Genomic DNA, 17,264 nt, shown 5'->3' on the forward strand with positions numbered 1-17,264 from the left:
AATTGTATTTTTCTGACTGTCTATATTATCTACAAATTTTGTCTAGTATTTTTTTATGTCCGTACAAAAGTAGCTGTAAACATTTTATAGCAAGCAGCGAGTAGAACGAGGAATAAAAAATATTTTTCATTTAATTTTCTATTTCGGATAATTACGTTTCGAACGATTCTCTTTTAAGGATTTAAGAATGTAAAAAAATAAATTATAATACTTGTATTCTGTCATCATAATCATTATTAATCTTTTAAACATTTAAAATATTTATATTCAGTAATTTTTTTCTGGAATTTTGCATACACTTGTTTTCTTCCCTTGAAAGTTTTCTTTAAAAAATGGTTTGTATGACCAATTCTTATTTATATTATCTAAATTAGAAATACTTTAAAGCTATGTAGATCAAACTACTTATGCCCTAGAATTCATTACTTTGTCGTAAAAATAGTGTTCTATTAGACGATCATGTAAACCTACATGCTTATAGAGTTTTTCCCATTAAAAATACTAAAACTGATTTAAAATAATTTTTCTTAGTTTTTTATGTTATTTTCACAATATTCTATATTTTGTTTCAAAAATGTTGAACTGGGTACATTTCTATCATTTTTCTAATATTCCGATGACGAACAAAATTCCATTTGTATGAAATCAGCATCTGGTTCAAAGGAAATTTCCGGTTCCGATTTAATGTCATATTTTCCGTAATCTTTCAGCGATATTCCGTTTCACTCCTTTGAGTACACTTGCACGTTAATTCCCCTGCAAAAATCAGCTGAAACCTGAAAGTTATTTCGCGACGTCGAATATAAGAGATGCCTCTGAAAACTCGACGCCATCCGTCGGATTTGTTCTCTCAAGTGTTAAGGGTGTTTCTCAATTTCTGTCTTCGTGAACGGCTCTACGCTTCCATTCGCATCGGAAAGCATCACGCACCACCGAACTCCTTGGAACTTGGGATTATTTCTCTTTTCTGAATTATGTTAAGTACTTAAATTCACATTGTTGCTTGGAAATTGCCTACACATAGCGGTTTAGAAACGGAATTTTTGTATAAAACAAAATATATATTTTATCATATATATAGATTGTTGCATTGATAAGGTATATCACACACATTGTTAAATTAATCATATAAAAAATTACTTTTTGCTTTGATACAAAATACCTGAATACAAAATTTGCATGTAAATACCAATCGATTATGGTTTAATCACTCCGCGAAAAAACGGTTTTGTTTTAAAATTATTTTGTTTCATTAAAATAAAAATAAAACTTTACATTCATCTTTAGAAATTGTCGGTTGTTTTTAACTTTTTGGTTCCACACGGTTGTTTGTAAACAGTAGAGATATCAAAAGCTCGTCCATCGAGCAATAGTTTAATCCATTTTTTTTTGTTTTCCAAAAACTTGGTTATATTTACGAAAATAAAGTTGCTATTTTTTCACAACAAACAATAATATACGGTTTCTGTTAAACGCTTTTTAAATTGCAAAAACAGTCGCTTTAAAAAGAGTGTACCAAGATTCGTATAAATATTGGCTTATTTTTCTGACATTTCGAACCAGACATAAACACACTCCAAAGGGGATACATTTTACAAAACGAAGTAACGATATTTTCTAAGTTCACTCGCTTTGGGAATGGGCTTGAAAAGAAAATGAAAGATTAACTTCTTCTCGCATAGACCGACTGAGTCAAAGTTTGGCAGGTATAAGCAAAAATATTATCTGGCTGTGACATCTCACGGGCGGGTTGGCACACTCAAAAGAGAACTATAAAAAAGATGGATACAGATGGCAACGCTACGAACGGAGTGTGTTTTCTTTTATATCTGTATACAGAAGAAAATTCACGTGGAAAAATTCGCGCGACGGGGGCTTTAAGTTTTGAAAAGCTCCTCGCGACGCGCTGACGAAATTAAAAGCCATTCTTTACGATTCAGTAGCTACGAAATGTGTAGGAAAATGTTAACGTCGCGTCAGAGGAAGGTTTGAGCTTTTTTTGTGATTTATTGCTTAAAATGTAGTCTTAATAATTCTGCTTCTTGAAGTAAGCAAATCAAGCGTGGAATTCATTTGTAATTGTTGAATTTTGCTTTTTCTTTGAAATTTACATACTTTTACAACACTGGATTATATAAACACTACGTTATTTTTATGTCAATTGAATTGACTTATATTAAATGCGATGACTTGTTATTTATTGCGTGTATATTTGTTTTATAGTACACTTACTGTATGTTATTTTGATATTAAGAATACTGCTAAATTTAAAACTTAATGACGTATTATTATTAAATAAATTCAGTAAAGCCTTTTAAAACAATGAATATAACATAAAGGATTGGAACTTACTACAAATAAATATTAAAAACTACATAACTCTTACTACTTTACCCCGAAACACAGCTGATTTTTTTTTCAATAAAATTTTTAATGCAACAAAAATGCCTTGATGCTGAAAAATTATAATTTTTTTATTCATTTTGTTTTTGAAAATGATTAATCGTATAATGACACATACGGATATATTTTAATCTTTTTTGTTACTAGAACTAACAAATTGAAATTTTCAACTTTTAAGCATATTATTCTTCTTGTACTCGCCTGGATAGATTTAATGCATTTGATATTAAAACTTTCTCTCAAAATATTACCAAATTATGCACTTTTATGATTGGTTTTCCAAAGTTTTATTAAAAATGTTTCCTTCGGCTCTAATACGGCTATTATTACTTTGCTATGGAACGTTATTATAGCTATATTAAGTAGCAATTCGGTACGAAAACCCTCTTAAAATATTCAGCAGTTTCATGGGACTTCTCCAACATTCTTAAGGTTGTATCCTAGCTCCGAGGCATTCTGCATCTTTTATGGTGATGATCCTGGAAACCCGACGCCGCTTAGCGACGCGACGCCCAAGGAAAAACGCTCGACTTTTCCTGGATATTTGCGAACAAAATTTTAAGCTCTAAGAATTCGTGAATTTTATAATATATCCGTGATTTCAAGTACACGAAAGCCAGACAGGTTAGTTTTTTAAAGATCATATGTCAATGTTTTCGATTTCGTAATTCCTGACATTTTCCCTCAAGATCATAACAATAATAATAAAAGCGAAAAGTTAACATATTTTTGGTTTCCTTGAAGTGAATATTCACGTGATTTCTTTTTTTAAGTAGAATTATTTGAAAGATACATATGTTATCAAAATAATAATCAAGAAAAATTAAGAAATTTATAATTTTCTTTAAACAAATTTTCAAGCAATTCTAATATTTAAATAATATCCTTTATGTATTCTTGATCAGTAAGGCACATAGATTAATTAAATATCTTAATAAGGATGAAATCGTGTTTATTAAACCCTCATTAATAAGGATGCGCTGGGAATTAATTAACCACATTATATTAAATATATTAATATGTAATTAATATACTATTCATTTTTTACATGTATCAAATCCCTCACACAAAATTTACTATCGCAAATGCATATTTGTTATATTGTAAAAATCAACGTCTTTCAGCGCTCACATAAATTTGTCATATAAAAGATTTTCTCGTGAGATGAAGTTTTAGGGTCGCGTGTAACAGGTGGTGTTAGAGTTTACCATATTATCAAATAATAATAAGAAACGGTTTTGTTGGAGATTTTGTATTTATTTTTAAATAAATTTGATGTAGGTTATCAGTTATTCCTTTAGTCACAATGACTAAACTACTTGAACATAAATATGCGTTATGGTCAACGCCATCCAAATTCTCTGTCCGAACAGTATTTTTTTCAGAGTATATAGTATGTAGTAGCCATCATTCTTTTTAAAAAATAAACAGAATATTCAAATTCTATGTGACTCTTTGATGTTTCTGTTAAATTTTGTCATTTAAACGAAAAATCCATTCTCTCTAATTCATTATTTATCTTTCAAATAAAGATTTCTACCCCCTATATCCTTCATCCATTTAGAAATATCATCATTCATGTCAATTACTGTGGCATTAAGCTCTATGTGCTTTGATTACGAAAAGCCATAAACTGCAACACTTTGAAACAATAGAAATTCATAAAAATATAAATAACAATAAACCCATACTTAACAATATGACAATGACTAAAGCCTCCCCCCTATTGTTTATGTTCCCACTGATAAGAAATAAAAATTTAAAATAAAAATTAAAATGAAATGAATAAATAAAAATAAACAGCTCCTACCCTCTCTTACACCTTCAATGTCCTAAGGACCCAACTCTAAAATTTGGAATACGTTTCACATACGGTGTTTGAAAATGTTGCAGAATGCATCGAAACACGTGTACCAGTAGATTTAAATAAATAGTGTATTTACCAAGTAAAACATAAATTAAAAATAAATAAAATATCATTGTTTTATGAATGTATGTGGCGGAGTGTGAGGAGGCAAATATTGTTTGCAAAAACGACGCTCTATTCTTTCTTCTTTCTCTACGGGAAAGCGGCGTGATAGTTACTCTAGTTTGTTAAATTAAACAAGTTGTGTTAGTCCCCGATTTCCTTAAAATACTAAACATTCACTGTAAAAAAAAAAGTAAAAATAATATTTAAATCGATTGTTAAGTGATCGATGAAATAAGCCATCTTTTTTCATATTTCATTTTTATTTTTTAATATTATTAAATGTTTTGCGGTAGCGAGAGAATCCATCCCTAACTAGCAACAGTACAATTCGCATCAACGTCTCAGGTTGACATGTAATTTCATACAATGTTCTAGTCTGTGACGTCACCACACGGGAAAACAACCCGTTTATATTCATGTCTCTACCCTTATGTCCTGGCGCTCATGATATTTTAATTTATTCAGATTTATTTTATAAATAGCATTTATAGCTCAACCATATAATATTGATTTGAATTCATCCACCCTTTTCTCATTCTTAACGTTCGTATCTGCATTCTGTGGTGCATCATATATATTTATAATTAAGTTGTTATTTTATTAAATAAAATGCAGTTCCACCAAGAAATGTCAGTACAAAAATCTAATACAGTAATAATAATAATAATAAAACCCTTATCCGCACCCCAATGGTGCATAGGGCACTGTGTCATATAAACGCAGTGTTATCTTGGTCGTTTACACATGAAGGAAAGGTGATCAGCCCTCCGCTTCAGGTACCAGTCCAAGGTAATATTGAATAAATATTACAGTGAAAAAATCACTTATATTTATTTTACCCCCCTTGGGAATCGAACCCGGGACCTCCAGAACGGTAGCCGAGCATGCTGACCATTACACTACGGAGGCGGACAATACAGTAAACAGTAAACCTTCCTATAAAGTTGAGATAGGTACCGCGTTACCTGAGAGAACTTTTTATGGGGTTTATGTCATTAAATTATGTTTTAATTTTAAATGATTCATTTCAGTAATTTTCGCCGGGTTAAAATGTTAAAATACAAAAATGTTAATAATATTAGTATGTAACCACTCACCGAGATTTTTATGTCTACCGGTTTCGTGACGTACCTGTCTCTTCGTCACGACAATCACTAACACAGCATGCAAACAATACCACCCTTCACTACCATAGCACCATTTACACACTCAAAACTACACAAAACACATGCGACTTATGGTCGACCCAAAGACCAACATGCACTAAAGTTTTCAACACAGATATGCGTTACGAGCCTAGGTTAAACATGCAATGGTCAAGGGTGGTATTGTTTGCATGCTCTGCTAGTGATTGTCCTGACGAAGAGACGGGTACGTTTTGAAACCGTTATACATAAGAATCTCGGTGAGTGGGTTATATACTAATATTATTTACATTTTTGTACAAAAATAAATAAGTAAAAATGACTAACCAAAAAGTAAATGCTTTAAATATTAATAACATTGAGAATATGTAAAAAAAAATTAAAACATTGACCCCATATAACGATCTCTCCGAAAATGCGGTACCTATCTCAACGCGATAGGAAGGTTTACTGTATTTAAATCTTATATTTATGAAGGTTTCTATTCTCTTGTTGTTCAGAAAATTACGATAAACCAACGCAACAATACCCACCGTGTGGCCGAGTTACCCCGTTCTACCCTAATACGCACGAGTGTTACACTCGCATACCTCATTCACGGCTTCTTAGCGAATTGACTTTCCCTTACAAAGCCCCATCGGATCGGGGGACGTCGGGGACATCCAACGCTACGGTTAAAATGGCAATCGAGCACTAAGCGGATTGTTAACGGGCCCCATTGTCGCAATTAATTGCTCCCGTAGCAATTTGAGACCTTTGAATTGCCGCTAATGTCCGCTGATTGTTTCCAGCCAAGATGTGCTATGTAAGGACATTTGTAACTATAATACCGAGCCTCTGCCAGCAGAAAGTAAAGACCGATTTTACCAAAACCTCCTCGAAGTATTTAGCTGAGCTTATTTAAGCATTTGTTCTGTGCCAAACCCACACCCATTTTATCCAAAAAATGCCCATTATACTATTTTCTAGTCTTTCCCAGTAAACAGTTAAGACCGAAAGCTAAAACCTGCTAAAAAACGTATTAAGGTGATATTATTTAAGCGTTTGCTCTGTGACCGACCCATACACATTTTATCTAAAAAAAATTACCAACTATAAAAATTTAGAGCCTTTCCTAGTAGAAAGTAAAGACTGATATTTCTAAAACCTGCCAAAAAGTATTTAGCTGATCTTATTTAAGCCTTTGTTTTGTGCCCAAACGTAAACACATTTTATCTAAAAATCACCTATTATAACAATATTTAACCTCTTCCAGTAGATAGTAAAGACTGGTGTTCCCAAAACCTCCTTGAAGTATTTAGCTCATATTATTTAAACGTTTGTTTTGTGCCCAAATCTACAAACATTTTATCTAAAAAAATGGCCTTTTAAAATATTTTCTAGTCTTTCCCAGTAGAAAATAAAGACTGATATTTATAAAACTTGCCAAAAAAGCATTTAAATGATATTGTTAAAGTCCTTGTTTTGTCCCCAAAAACACATTTCATCTTTAAAAAAATATCAATTATAATTATATCAAGCTTCTCCAAGTATTATAGATAGTCAAGACCGAATTTCATAAAACCCGCTCGAATTAATAAGCTGATCTTACTAAAGTCTTTGTTTTGTGCCCAATTCTGTACACATTTTACCTAAAAAAATGACTTATTATAATAACATCGAGCCTCTCTCGATAGAAAGTTAAGATCGATTTTCCTAAAACTCGAAGCATTAAACTGATCCTATTAAGGCTTTTATTCAGTGCCCAAATCCACACCCACATTATCCAACTCATAAGAGTAAACTAATTGGTTCGATTTCTACTGTACTATTACTTTTACTTAAAGTAGATTACTAACAAACGACCAACTATACTTATAAGAAAATTACATTAAATTACTATATAAATATGAATGTAAATATTTTGGATTATAACCAGTTCATTCCTTAATTTTTATTTATATTTAAAACTAGCTGTATTGCTGTGGCTAGGTATGGTTAAATGTTTTTACAATGAAAATATTTCAAATCTGTAAAACAATGCAATCGAAAACTTTGAAAAGTGAAAGCTGTGTCAAGAAGTACGCTGTCCGCCACGAGTAACATTATGAACAAATAACAAGTAGTAACAAGTATTGTTTGCATTGCCGTTGCATTTAACAGATGGCATTACAATTGCAGTAAAAAAAAACTATTTGCTCCTTGTTTTTGTGAATAAATAGTGTATGGTTAAATCATTATTTTCTTCTATTATTTTTCCTTTTTTTTCTTTATACACATCCACTATCACAATTAGTTCATTGCTGAAATCACTTTCCTGAAAAGGGCAATAAAAGGAACATGCACACAAATGCATGTTCCTTTTATTGCCTTGTATTGAGTTATTGTTAGCGAGTGCAGTTAACGTTGTGATTCAAGCGGTGTGTGGGAACTTCAAAGGCAGCACGATTAGACGCTAACCGTATGTACTAAACATACAAGGTGTACTTGAATTAAAATGTTTTTGTTCACCATTTTGTTAGGGATTTTCTTCACAAATAGACTAACCCATTAAAATTTCAGTTTCAGGAAAAGGAATATTTTAAAATCATTCTTATAATTTCACAAAAAATATAAGACTGAGCAAGGGATAGTAGAAAATATTAAGAAAAATATTTTAGGTGGTGTGTACATGTGGAGCGAATGAATAACGAGAGATTAATTTTTGACTTAATATTGTGACAATTGTATCGCCTAGTTATGGCATTTTCAAACGAATGTTTGTTGACATTCGTTTGAAATTGCCATAACTAGGCGAAACAATATTAATTTTTATGTGTTTTTAATAAAATTCAACTTAGTAGACTCAAAAAAACTGTGTTTGATTTAAAAATTAATTCATGAATTAAAATGGAGCTCAACAAATTAAACGTCAAATCAATAAATATTCTACGAATATATTTTCATATAAATATAATCACTATTATTTTTTGACATCTCATCAAAGATGAAGAAGAATATGAAAGTCAAGTCAAGTGTTAAGTGACTTGTCAAAAAATAATATGAAAAATAACTACTATAATGGGAGATAATCCAGATTTGTGAACAAGTATTTGGACACACTCAAAATGTTGTAAATAATCACATATTTTTAGAACACCGTGTTTATTGACATGTGTGTGTGTGTATGCCTGGTAAGGTTGGGCATTAGATACACGAGCTGAGGATAGCTGCAGAAAGGACTGGAATTACACGGGTTATCGGAGGTAATGCTCATTGGGTCGAAGCAGATTAAATAACTGATGGGTAACGAGCCTTTATCCCCCTACATAAGCTTTGTTTAGGTGAAATCTTACAGATTTGATCAGTGTTGAAAATATTAAATTTAAAAAGCTTTGACAAACACGTCATGAAATTGGAAAATTTTGGTTGTATTTATTTGATTTGCATTAAACTGTCAGTTTTGTACGACAAATGAGTGATTGTTTGTAAAAAATATCAATTATAATTCTGGTTCTATGATTCACTGATTCATCATTATGTTGGACGTGTTTTCCTAATCTGTCTACGTTAAAATTGGTATTTTCACTTTCACAATTAAATTTTTACAACAAAATAAAATGGTACGTCTGTGGTGAAAATTTACTTGTAATAATTTATTTAAAAATTATAAAATTCTAACCATTTTCTGATATTTCTATATATTGTCACATTTTAATAATTTTTACAAAATGATTTAATTGAAAACTCTGCTGCAGAGTATATTAATATTCTTCTTAAATATTTGATTTAGGGAAATTGTTATATTTTGCCTAATTTGTTAATTACTTTTACCCTTTTTTTTATTAATTACACTTTATTAAAATACACCGTGCATCTGATCTGGTCGATACAAAAAAAATATTTATCCCAAACAAAGATGAGGAAGAATATGGAGGCCTGGGCATTTACTGTTTTCTCTACGATTGATATCTACACTTCAGAAAATTCGAAACCTAAGTTTACACATTCTGCTGTATATTTGTTTGTTTTACTTTTTTTTACTAAGTTTTCATTAGCAGAAACCTTAGTAAAATGTATATAAGATTCTTCTCAAATAATTTTTATATACAGCGGCAGACTAAAACCACTGTAAATCCCTAGATTTCCATATTTTTCTTTATTTGTGTTTTGAAATATCATTTAAATAATCTTATGTAATTTTTCAAATTAATACATAAAACTCCTAATCAAGAATTTATGAATAAAAAAAATCCTTAAAACATTGTGACATCCTTAAAACATTGTGAAGAAATAATATCTTCTAACATTCTTAAATTCTGTATATAAAACAACAAATTAGAAAAAAGCAATTCTCGTCCGTTTTGATTAATTTCTTCAAAACAAAATACGTATTTTTTCAATGTTAGTCGCGTCTGGATGCTGCGGTTTTTCTTTAATTTTCTTTTCATTGGATTAATCGTGCGCGATGGGGATCCCCCGCAACCTCCATAGTACTATATTGCAAAGAAGGACTAAATACACCGTAGAAACGCAGACTGTATCATGGCGTAGACACGGCGTAACGAATTTACGGAACGTAATAGCGATATCTGAATATGTTTCCTTTGATGCGAGCATTATTCCGGCCGGGCCTATGTACAGAGCGTTCTGAGGTACCTATGTTAGTATTTTACATACTCATACATTAATATTATACACATATACAAACGTACATCAAAGGATTTTTCAAATTTATAACTTTCTCTGAATGAAATGTTCGTAATATTAATGCAAGGTACAGGTTTTCAATGTATTTAAATATGCGTTTTAATAAAATCATATAATGGCGAAATGTGTGTTAATATATATGTTCTGATGTTTTTTCTTCTTCTATAATTATAGACAAGCCACAAAAAATAGATATTGTATTATTCCCTTAAAAACATTCTACACCAATTTTATTTCTTTCTCTAGATATTACTCCGATACCCATTTGAAATTTGTAAATTAAAACAAATGATACATTTGCGCTAATAAATAAATAATCAATATTGTGTATCACAATATCAAGTAATAACATTTAAAAATAATAATAAACCTACAAGTTGACTTGCATTTTGCCAGACACCAACAAATAGTTAATTCATTTCAAATGTTTTTATTTTATTACATATTAAGTTTCAAATTATAAAATTATTCCGATAAAATTTTCATCTGTTATCTTAACTAGACAAAATATTCCTGAACACATGCATTTAATTTCTTCGCTATAAAATTGCTTTTTGTGGCTTACGATAAAACTAGGAAAGTTGATATGAAATTTGAAGAAAGATTGATTTGACGCCTTGAAAAATAATAAAATGGCTAAATAACCCTGTGTACAACAAAGTGCAAAAATATGTATTAATTTTTTTTATAAAAAATCAACACTCTTAGAAAAATATCAAATAAATATTGCAACTATTTTATTATTTCATCAAATTTTTGGAGTACAAAAATAACTGGTGAATATTGAGTTCTGAAATAAAATAAGTCTTTTGAAGTTTTTTTATGCAAATATGAAGGGGTTGGCTAAGAAGATGTATGCCAAAGGATATAAGGTCTCAACATTATCCTTTATTATACATAAACCCATTGGGAAAATTTCCTATCTAAAACCAAGTAATTTGAAATATTATTATGTTTGAGATGTGGAATATTAAAGTAAATTCATTATAATAACATGTAGGCACTGTAAATCCTTAAGATCGATTTGATTTTAATTTATATTTTTTTACTCTTTACAGATCACGTCAGAGAATTCACTTGCGGCTTGATGTACTATAGGACATTCCTAATGGATGCTAAACGGGACACTTTATTCGTTGGAGCAATGTAAGTTTAAATAAATCACAAAATAACGTAATGTAATATATAAGCTTCTGAATGAAGTAGAGGAAAACTCTCTTAACTCCGACGTCAATCCAGGACCAAGTTTACGGCCGAGCTTTTACAGTAGCAGACCCTACTATCTGGAACCATTTGGCTTATCATTTGAGAATATTCATAATGATAATACTGTTTTTTTTTAATCTTCCGTCCTTTCAATCAAATTAAAATTGTAATTAAAATTCAAATTCAAACCCTTCTTCATTCAAACATTACTCATTTCCTGTCTTTTTTTCTAGGCAGTGTAATTAATTAATATTTTTATTATTATTTTTATGTCAAGATAATGCTTGGCATAAGATAAAGTAAACAAGAAAAATTTTAATCCCCCTTAGGACGATATTTTGTAAAAATGTTTATATAATATAAAAATTGAAAATATTGTTTTCATTATTCTTTATGTATGTTCCTCAAGAACCAATGTCCTCTCGAGATGTGAATATTTTATAAATAAGAAAGGTATATTTAAATGTAAATTTACGTCCACTTATGTAGTATAATGGTCAGCACGCTCGGCTACCGTAATAAAGGTCCCGGCTTTGATTCCAAGGGGGGGTTAAATAAATATAAATATTTTTCACCATAATATTTATTCAATATTACCGTGGACTGGTACTCGAAGCGAATGGTTGATCCCTTTTTTTTCAAATATTCAACGTTTAAAATGACACTGCTTCTATATTATACAGTGCCTTGTGTACCATTGCTTACAAAGGAGGATTAGAAAAACGCCACTGAGTGCAAAAAATATTCAATATTTCGAGATACTTCTAAAATTGACATTTTCAAATTGTTTTTTTGTTTGTTGAAATTATCAATATGCCAGTTGATTCATTTTAAAAGCAATTTTATGTGAATTGGCGTTTAATTTGTAGAACTCCATTTTAATTTATGTATTAATTGTTAATGTAATGACCGTCAGTCCATTTAATCTTCACATTCATTTGAAAATGCCATAACTAGGCGAAACAATTGTCACAATATTAATTTTTATGTGTTGTTAAACAATAAAATACAACTTGATTTAACAATTAATACATAAATTACGTTGTTTGTTTAAATACGAATTCATTATATTCTCGCTTCTACATCCCAATGCCACAATTCTAAATTATACTAAGCTTTCCATACCGTATTTAAGAAGGATGCAGAAACACGAAAAACACGTGTCAAAAAATATTTTTTTAAATGGTCGTATTTACCAAGCCAAATTCAATTTTAAAATAATTACATACGGTTTATTTATTTTGCTTTATTAATATTATATTTTGTGTTCTTTACAGGGATCGAGTCTTTCGACTTAATTTGAGTAACATCAGCCAGTCTTATTGCGAGGTGAGTCCAAATTTTAAATACTTTTTTAATGTTTATTTAACCAGTTTACCATGCAAGTGAACGGTTTTATTTCTTGTCAATTATTAACTTATTAATGTACACTTTGTATTATTATCTATAACATATCTTTTTATGTTTTGCAGAGAGATGCTTTAAATTTGGAGCCAAGTAACGTAGCGCAGTGCGTTTCAAAGGGAAAATCAGAAGTAAGTTTATAAGTATCATGTTTTTTTGTATTGAAATGCGACAAATCGTGCTTTTATTTGAGATGTTTGTTTTTTAAATAAATTCATAATTATTATTAGTAAATCAATAAAGATCATACTCAACCGTTTTTGAGGGAATTAATAATCCGTAAATTTATATTTTTTTAAAAATTTTTCGACAAATAATAATACTAACAATTATCTTTTTATGTTTGTGTAATTAAATATCAAAATAATTTTTAAAAAATTCACCCATTAAAGCTCTTTGTGTATAATAATGTTTTATAACATATTATTTTTCATTTAGATAGTTTTTTTTTTTTTTTTTTTAAATCTTTGAAAATAAACGATTTATTTTGTATTTTTTATTGAGTTTTTCATATATTTTTTTTCTAAATTAAAAATAACCTTTTTATTTGTTTAACGTGTGTATAGATACTTATTTCAATGCGTGAATTGCAATATGAAACATAGCATCCAAACGATATAGCTCCCAATTTTTTTCAATTTTTTTACGTTTGGTTACGAGTTCAAATGTTTCAAAGGCAAAATCTGGTAAATTTGGAACATTTTATTTTTATCTTTGATTCCGCAACACGTGTCAAAGGGTTGCAGGCCACCTCTTGTAAAAGGATTTCTGCGGTTCATTTTACGGATATTTGTATTGGAAGTGCAGTCGTAATACGAGATTACGTAGCATTTGTTACGATTCATTTTTTTATCTACGTTCTCCAGCCCACTGCCGCAAAATACGTTTCATTTACCAAAGATAACGGCTTAAAAATTCAAAATACCATCCCTTGTAATATTTTTTCCTCAAAATATGTGCATTTTCAACTATTGGCTAAAATTTTATTTGAATTTAATTTATTGTGTGCATGGTTAGCATGTTTATCTACCGAACTGGAGGTCCCGCGATTGATCCACATGGAGAAGGGGGGTGAAAATCAATATTAGTGATTTTACACTTGAATATTTAATTCATATTACCCTGGACTGGTCTCTGACGTAACGATACTGATACATAAAGATAAGTATCGCTGTAAAAATAACACTGCGTCAATACGATACAGTGTTTTATGCACCATTGAGTGCAGATAAGGGCTAGAGGATTTTTAATAAAGCTTATAATAAGAGTTTGACATTCTGTATGTTCGTATCTTAACATCGATGACTTGATGTGAATATTGAACAAACCAGGAAAACATGAGATGTGAATACGTTCGCTCAATTTTTTACCTGCAAATCTCTGACAAGAATATGAACATCAGTAGGATCAAACATCGTATTTTAATTATACTAATATTGGACAATTTACATTACGCAGTTTTCGTGGAAAATCATCCAAAGGGAAAACTTTTAACCGTTAACCTTTCTTACATCACCTATAAGAAAAAGTTAAAGTTATTTTACTTACTTTATAAAATAAAACAACTTTATTATAACCACTTTTTATTGGTACGCTTTTTCTAACCGGTTTCAACAAGAATCTTGTCATTCTCAGGTTTGATGTACTAATTCTAAATCATTGAAATACTCAATGTTTAAGAATTAGTACTTAAACATTTACATTGAGTATTTTAATGTTATAGAATAGTACATAAACCCTGAGAATGACAAAGGTCTTGTCAAAACCGGCTGAAAAAGTGTACCAATAAAAAGTGTTTGAAACAAAGTTGTTTTATTTTATAAAGTTAATAAAATGTTCCACAAAGTATCTCCGAAAAACATTCAAGAAATTATATTATTTAGTCTGTTTACATTATACGATAATGACGTTAGAGTATTAATTTTCATTGGTTTTGAGTATTTTTTTAATTTTTAAATTTATTTTTTATATTGAATAAATCAACTAGTTTGTAAAACTGTCACAATTGAACATGCCGCACCCGGTACCTGAATTCTGAAGCGAAATAAAACTCTAGAATGAGAAAAAATAACTACAGGAAGGGTTATAAAAACGTTTCGGCCATTTTGTTAAATTTATGAGGCAGTTATTGCCAGCACAAAATGCTTTATGGGGGCCGAATCAATGGTACGGTTCTCTTGGAATATAAATCGGAGCAAGTTTACAAGAAAGCAAAAAAAGCGATTCGTGATCGCATTAAGTGCGTAATTATATATTGATTTGATTTCGGTTCACATAGGGTAATTTTAAAAAGAAAAGCTAAAATTTCTTAAATAAATGAAAAACTAAGTTAGGTTGAAGTCAAAAAGGGTCTATAAGATGGTTTGACTACGCATAAAATGAGAGATTGTGCTTTTGAAAAAATGTTTATGAAGTATGAACATATACGAGTGTAAATTATACATAAAGTATGAATAGGAAAAAAATTGCTTTAACAAATCAATCATAACCTGGTTACATAATCAATCATAACCTGGTTAAATCTAGTTACATAAAACAGATCACTACAACGAAAACATACCAAAATAGGAAAGTTGTCAAATGTAGTCTTCATTTTCATTTTGGAAAAATATATCGCTCACTCCTTTCAACAACGTCGTATATCAAAACTTGATTTTCAGGAGATCGTTTTTACAGTTTGAAAATATAATGAAATGTATTAAAAATAATTATCAAGCCACGTATTGAACTTATTACCGAGCAACTGATATTTTTAGGTAAAACCTGAAGGTTTTTTCTCCATTTGAAAAATATGGAGCATATTAAAAAAATAATTAAACAATACCTATTCTTCAAAAAGCAAAAACAACACTTTCTGTCCTGTAGCTGGTAAAGATTAAGTTAAAAATATGCCGCTTTTGCTGGGATATAGTAAATTTTTTGGTGCATTCCAAAAGCATGTACAACTGAAAATTTACGATTTTTGAAATATGACGTTCTTGAAAGGAGTGAGCGATATATGTTGTCATATTTTCGTATTTTGTTTATACCTTATGTTTTTTATATTTTCTCATTTGTTATATTTTCTGATTTCTTATATTTTCTAATTTGTTTATTTTAAATATGCTTCTTATGCCTATTAATTGTATTTATTTATTGTTTTTTTTGCCATGTATTTATTTTGGTTATTTAAAAAAATCTTTTTTGTAACTTTATTATTTGTGTTCCAGTCTTGTTAACCTTAATCCTTTTAATAAATAAATTTGACCTGATTATGGAATGATTGTTCCAAAACTGGTAGTCATGAAGATTAAAAAAAAAATAGTATTACACAAAATGAACGACGAATTAAAAGGAGAATGTTATATTACCTTACCACAAAGTTAACAATGGTTTTAAAATACAAAATATAGTAAGAAGTATTGAGTAACATAGGATTTCTCGTACTTTTTCTCACGGTTTTAGATTTTTTAGAAAATAATAAATTACGAACATTGCTAGCCCTTTTCCGTCTGATGTTTGAAATAAATCTAGTGTGAAAAATGTGACGAGCGGAACGGGTTAGAAATAGATTCCATCTGTCTCCATCACAATATCGCGTGATGTAACAAATTGACCGTAACTTTTCCAACTTGCGTTCCTGACAACGGAATTGTTGTGATCAAAGCGGAATATGTCAATTATTTATTATTCTGTTATTTGTTTAGTTTGTGAGCTATATATAATATAATATTTAGCCATATATCAAGAATTTAGATAAGCAGAGAGAACAGAATGCTACATCAAACTGTCTTTGCAAACAATCTCGCCTCTTCCACATTCGTGCATCTCTTCATACGTACCCGCCGATTATTTTAATTCCTGACCTGACCACTTTCAAGTATTTGAAATATTTATTTTACCTAGTTTTCCTCGGTATATTTGATTTAAAATGTTCTTTTGAGTTAAATATTCTTTTTAATTGCATCTAAAATTCTAATGTACACATGAGAAAAAAAACACCACACCAACCATTTACGCCTCATAAATTTGTTTTCCTGTTTTTTCTTCACACGTTCGATTCACATACCAAATCATCTCAACACAACATTCTTAATTTAACGATAAATCTCGGATTTGCATTCTTTCAATATATCACCATTTAAACATCTAATATACATGTTTTTGTCGCACATTCGTCTGAGAGATCGCATTTAGACTGCATTCATTCTATTTTTATATATCACCAACTCCATGCTTCAATTCCATACATTATGGCTGGAACCATGACATCATTTTGGGCTGCCAGTTTTCGTATTAAAAAAATATTTAATTTCTAAAAATGACTGTTGCTTAGAAACATTTTAACTTTGTGATGGATTATGGATAGATTCAAAATCAATCTTCAAAATGGCATTTGTGACTTGCTTAATTTTTATTAAAATGTATATGAGTATAGTATTGACATTTACGCATTAGTTTACTTTTGTTCGCAACCTTCCTAATAC

General features: G+C 29.9%; 1 protein-coding gene across 2 annotated transcripts in view; it reads left to right on the forward strand.

Moving 5' to 3' along the window:
• The window catches only part of Sema2a (Semaphorin 2a), a 312,654-nt gene that overhangs the window by 225,177 nt on the left and 70,213 nt on the right, over positions 1 to 17,264 (forward strand). For both annotated transcript variants that reach the window (XM_088258309.1, XM_088258308.1), the window contains 3 exons: positions 11,247 to 11,334; positions 12,672 to 12,723; positions 12,867 to 12,929. In XM_088258309.1, the coding sequence (XP_088114435.1) occupies positions 11,247 to 11,334; positions 12,672 to 12,723; positions 12,867 to 12,929 (203 nt within the window). The remainder of the gene's footprint in view (positions 1 to 11,246; positions 11,335 to 12,671; positions 12,724 to 12,866; positions 12,930 to 17,264) is intronic.

Source organism: Brachycentrus maculatus, unplaced genomic scaffold, assembly GCF_059751285.1.
Source record: "Brachycentrus maculatus isolate JH-2025_06_01 unplaced genomic scaffold, ASM5975128v1 h1tg000092l, whole genome shotgun sequence".
In the NCBI taxonomy this organism is placed as follows: domain Eukaryota; kingdom Metazoa; phylum Arthropoda; class Insecta; order Trichoptera; family Brachycentridae; genus Brachycentrus; species Brachycentrus maculatus.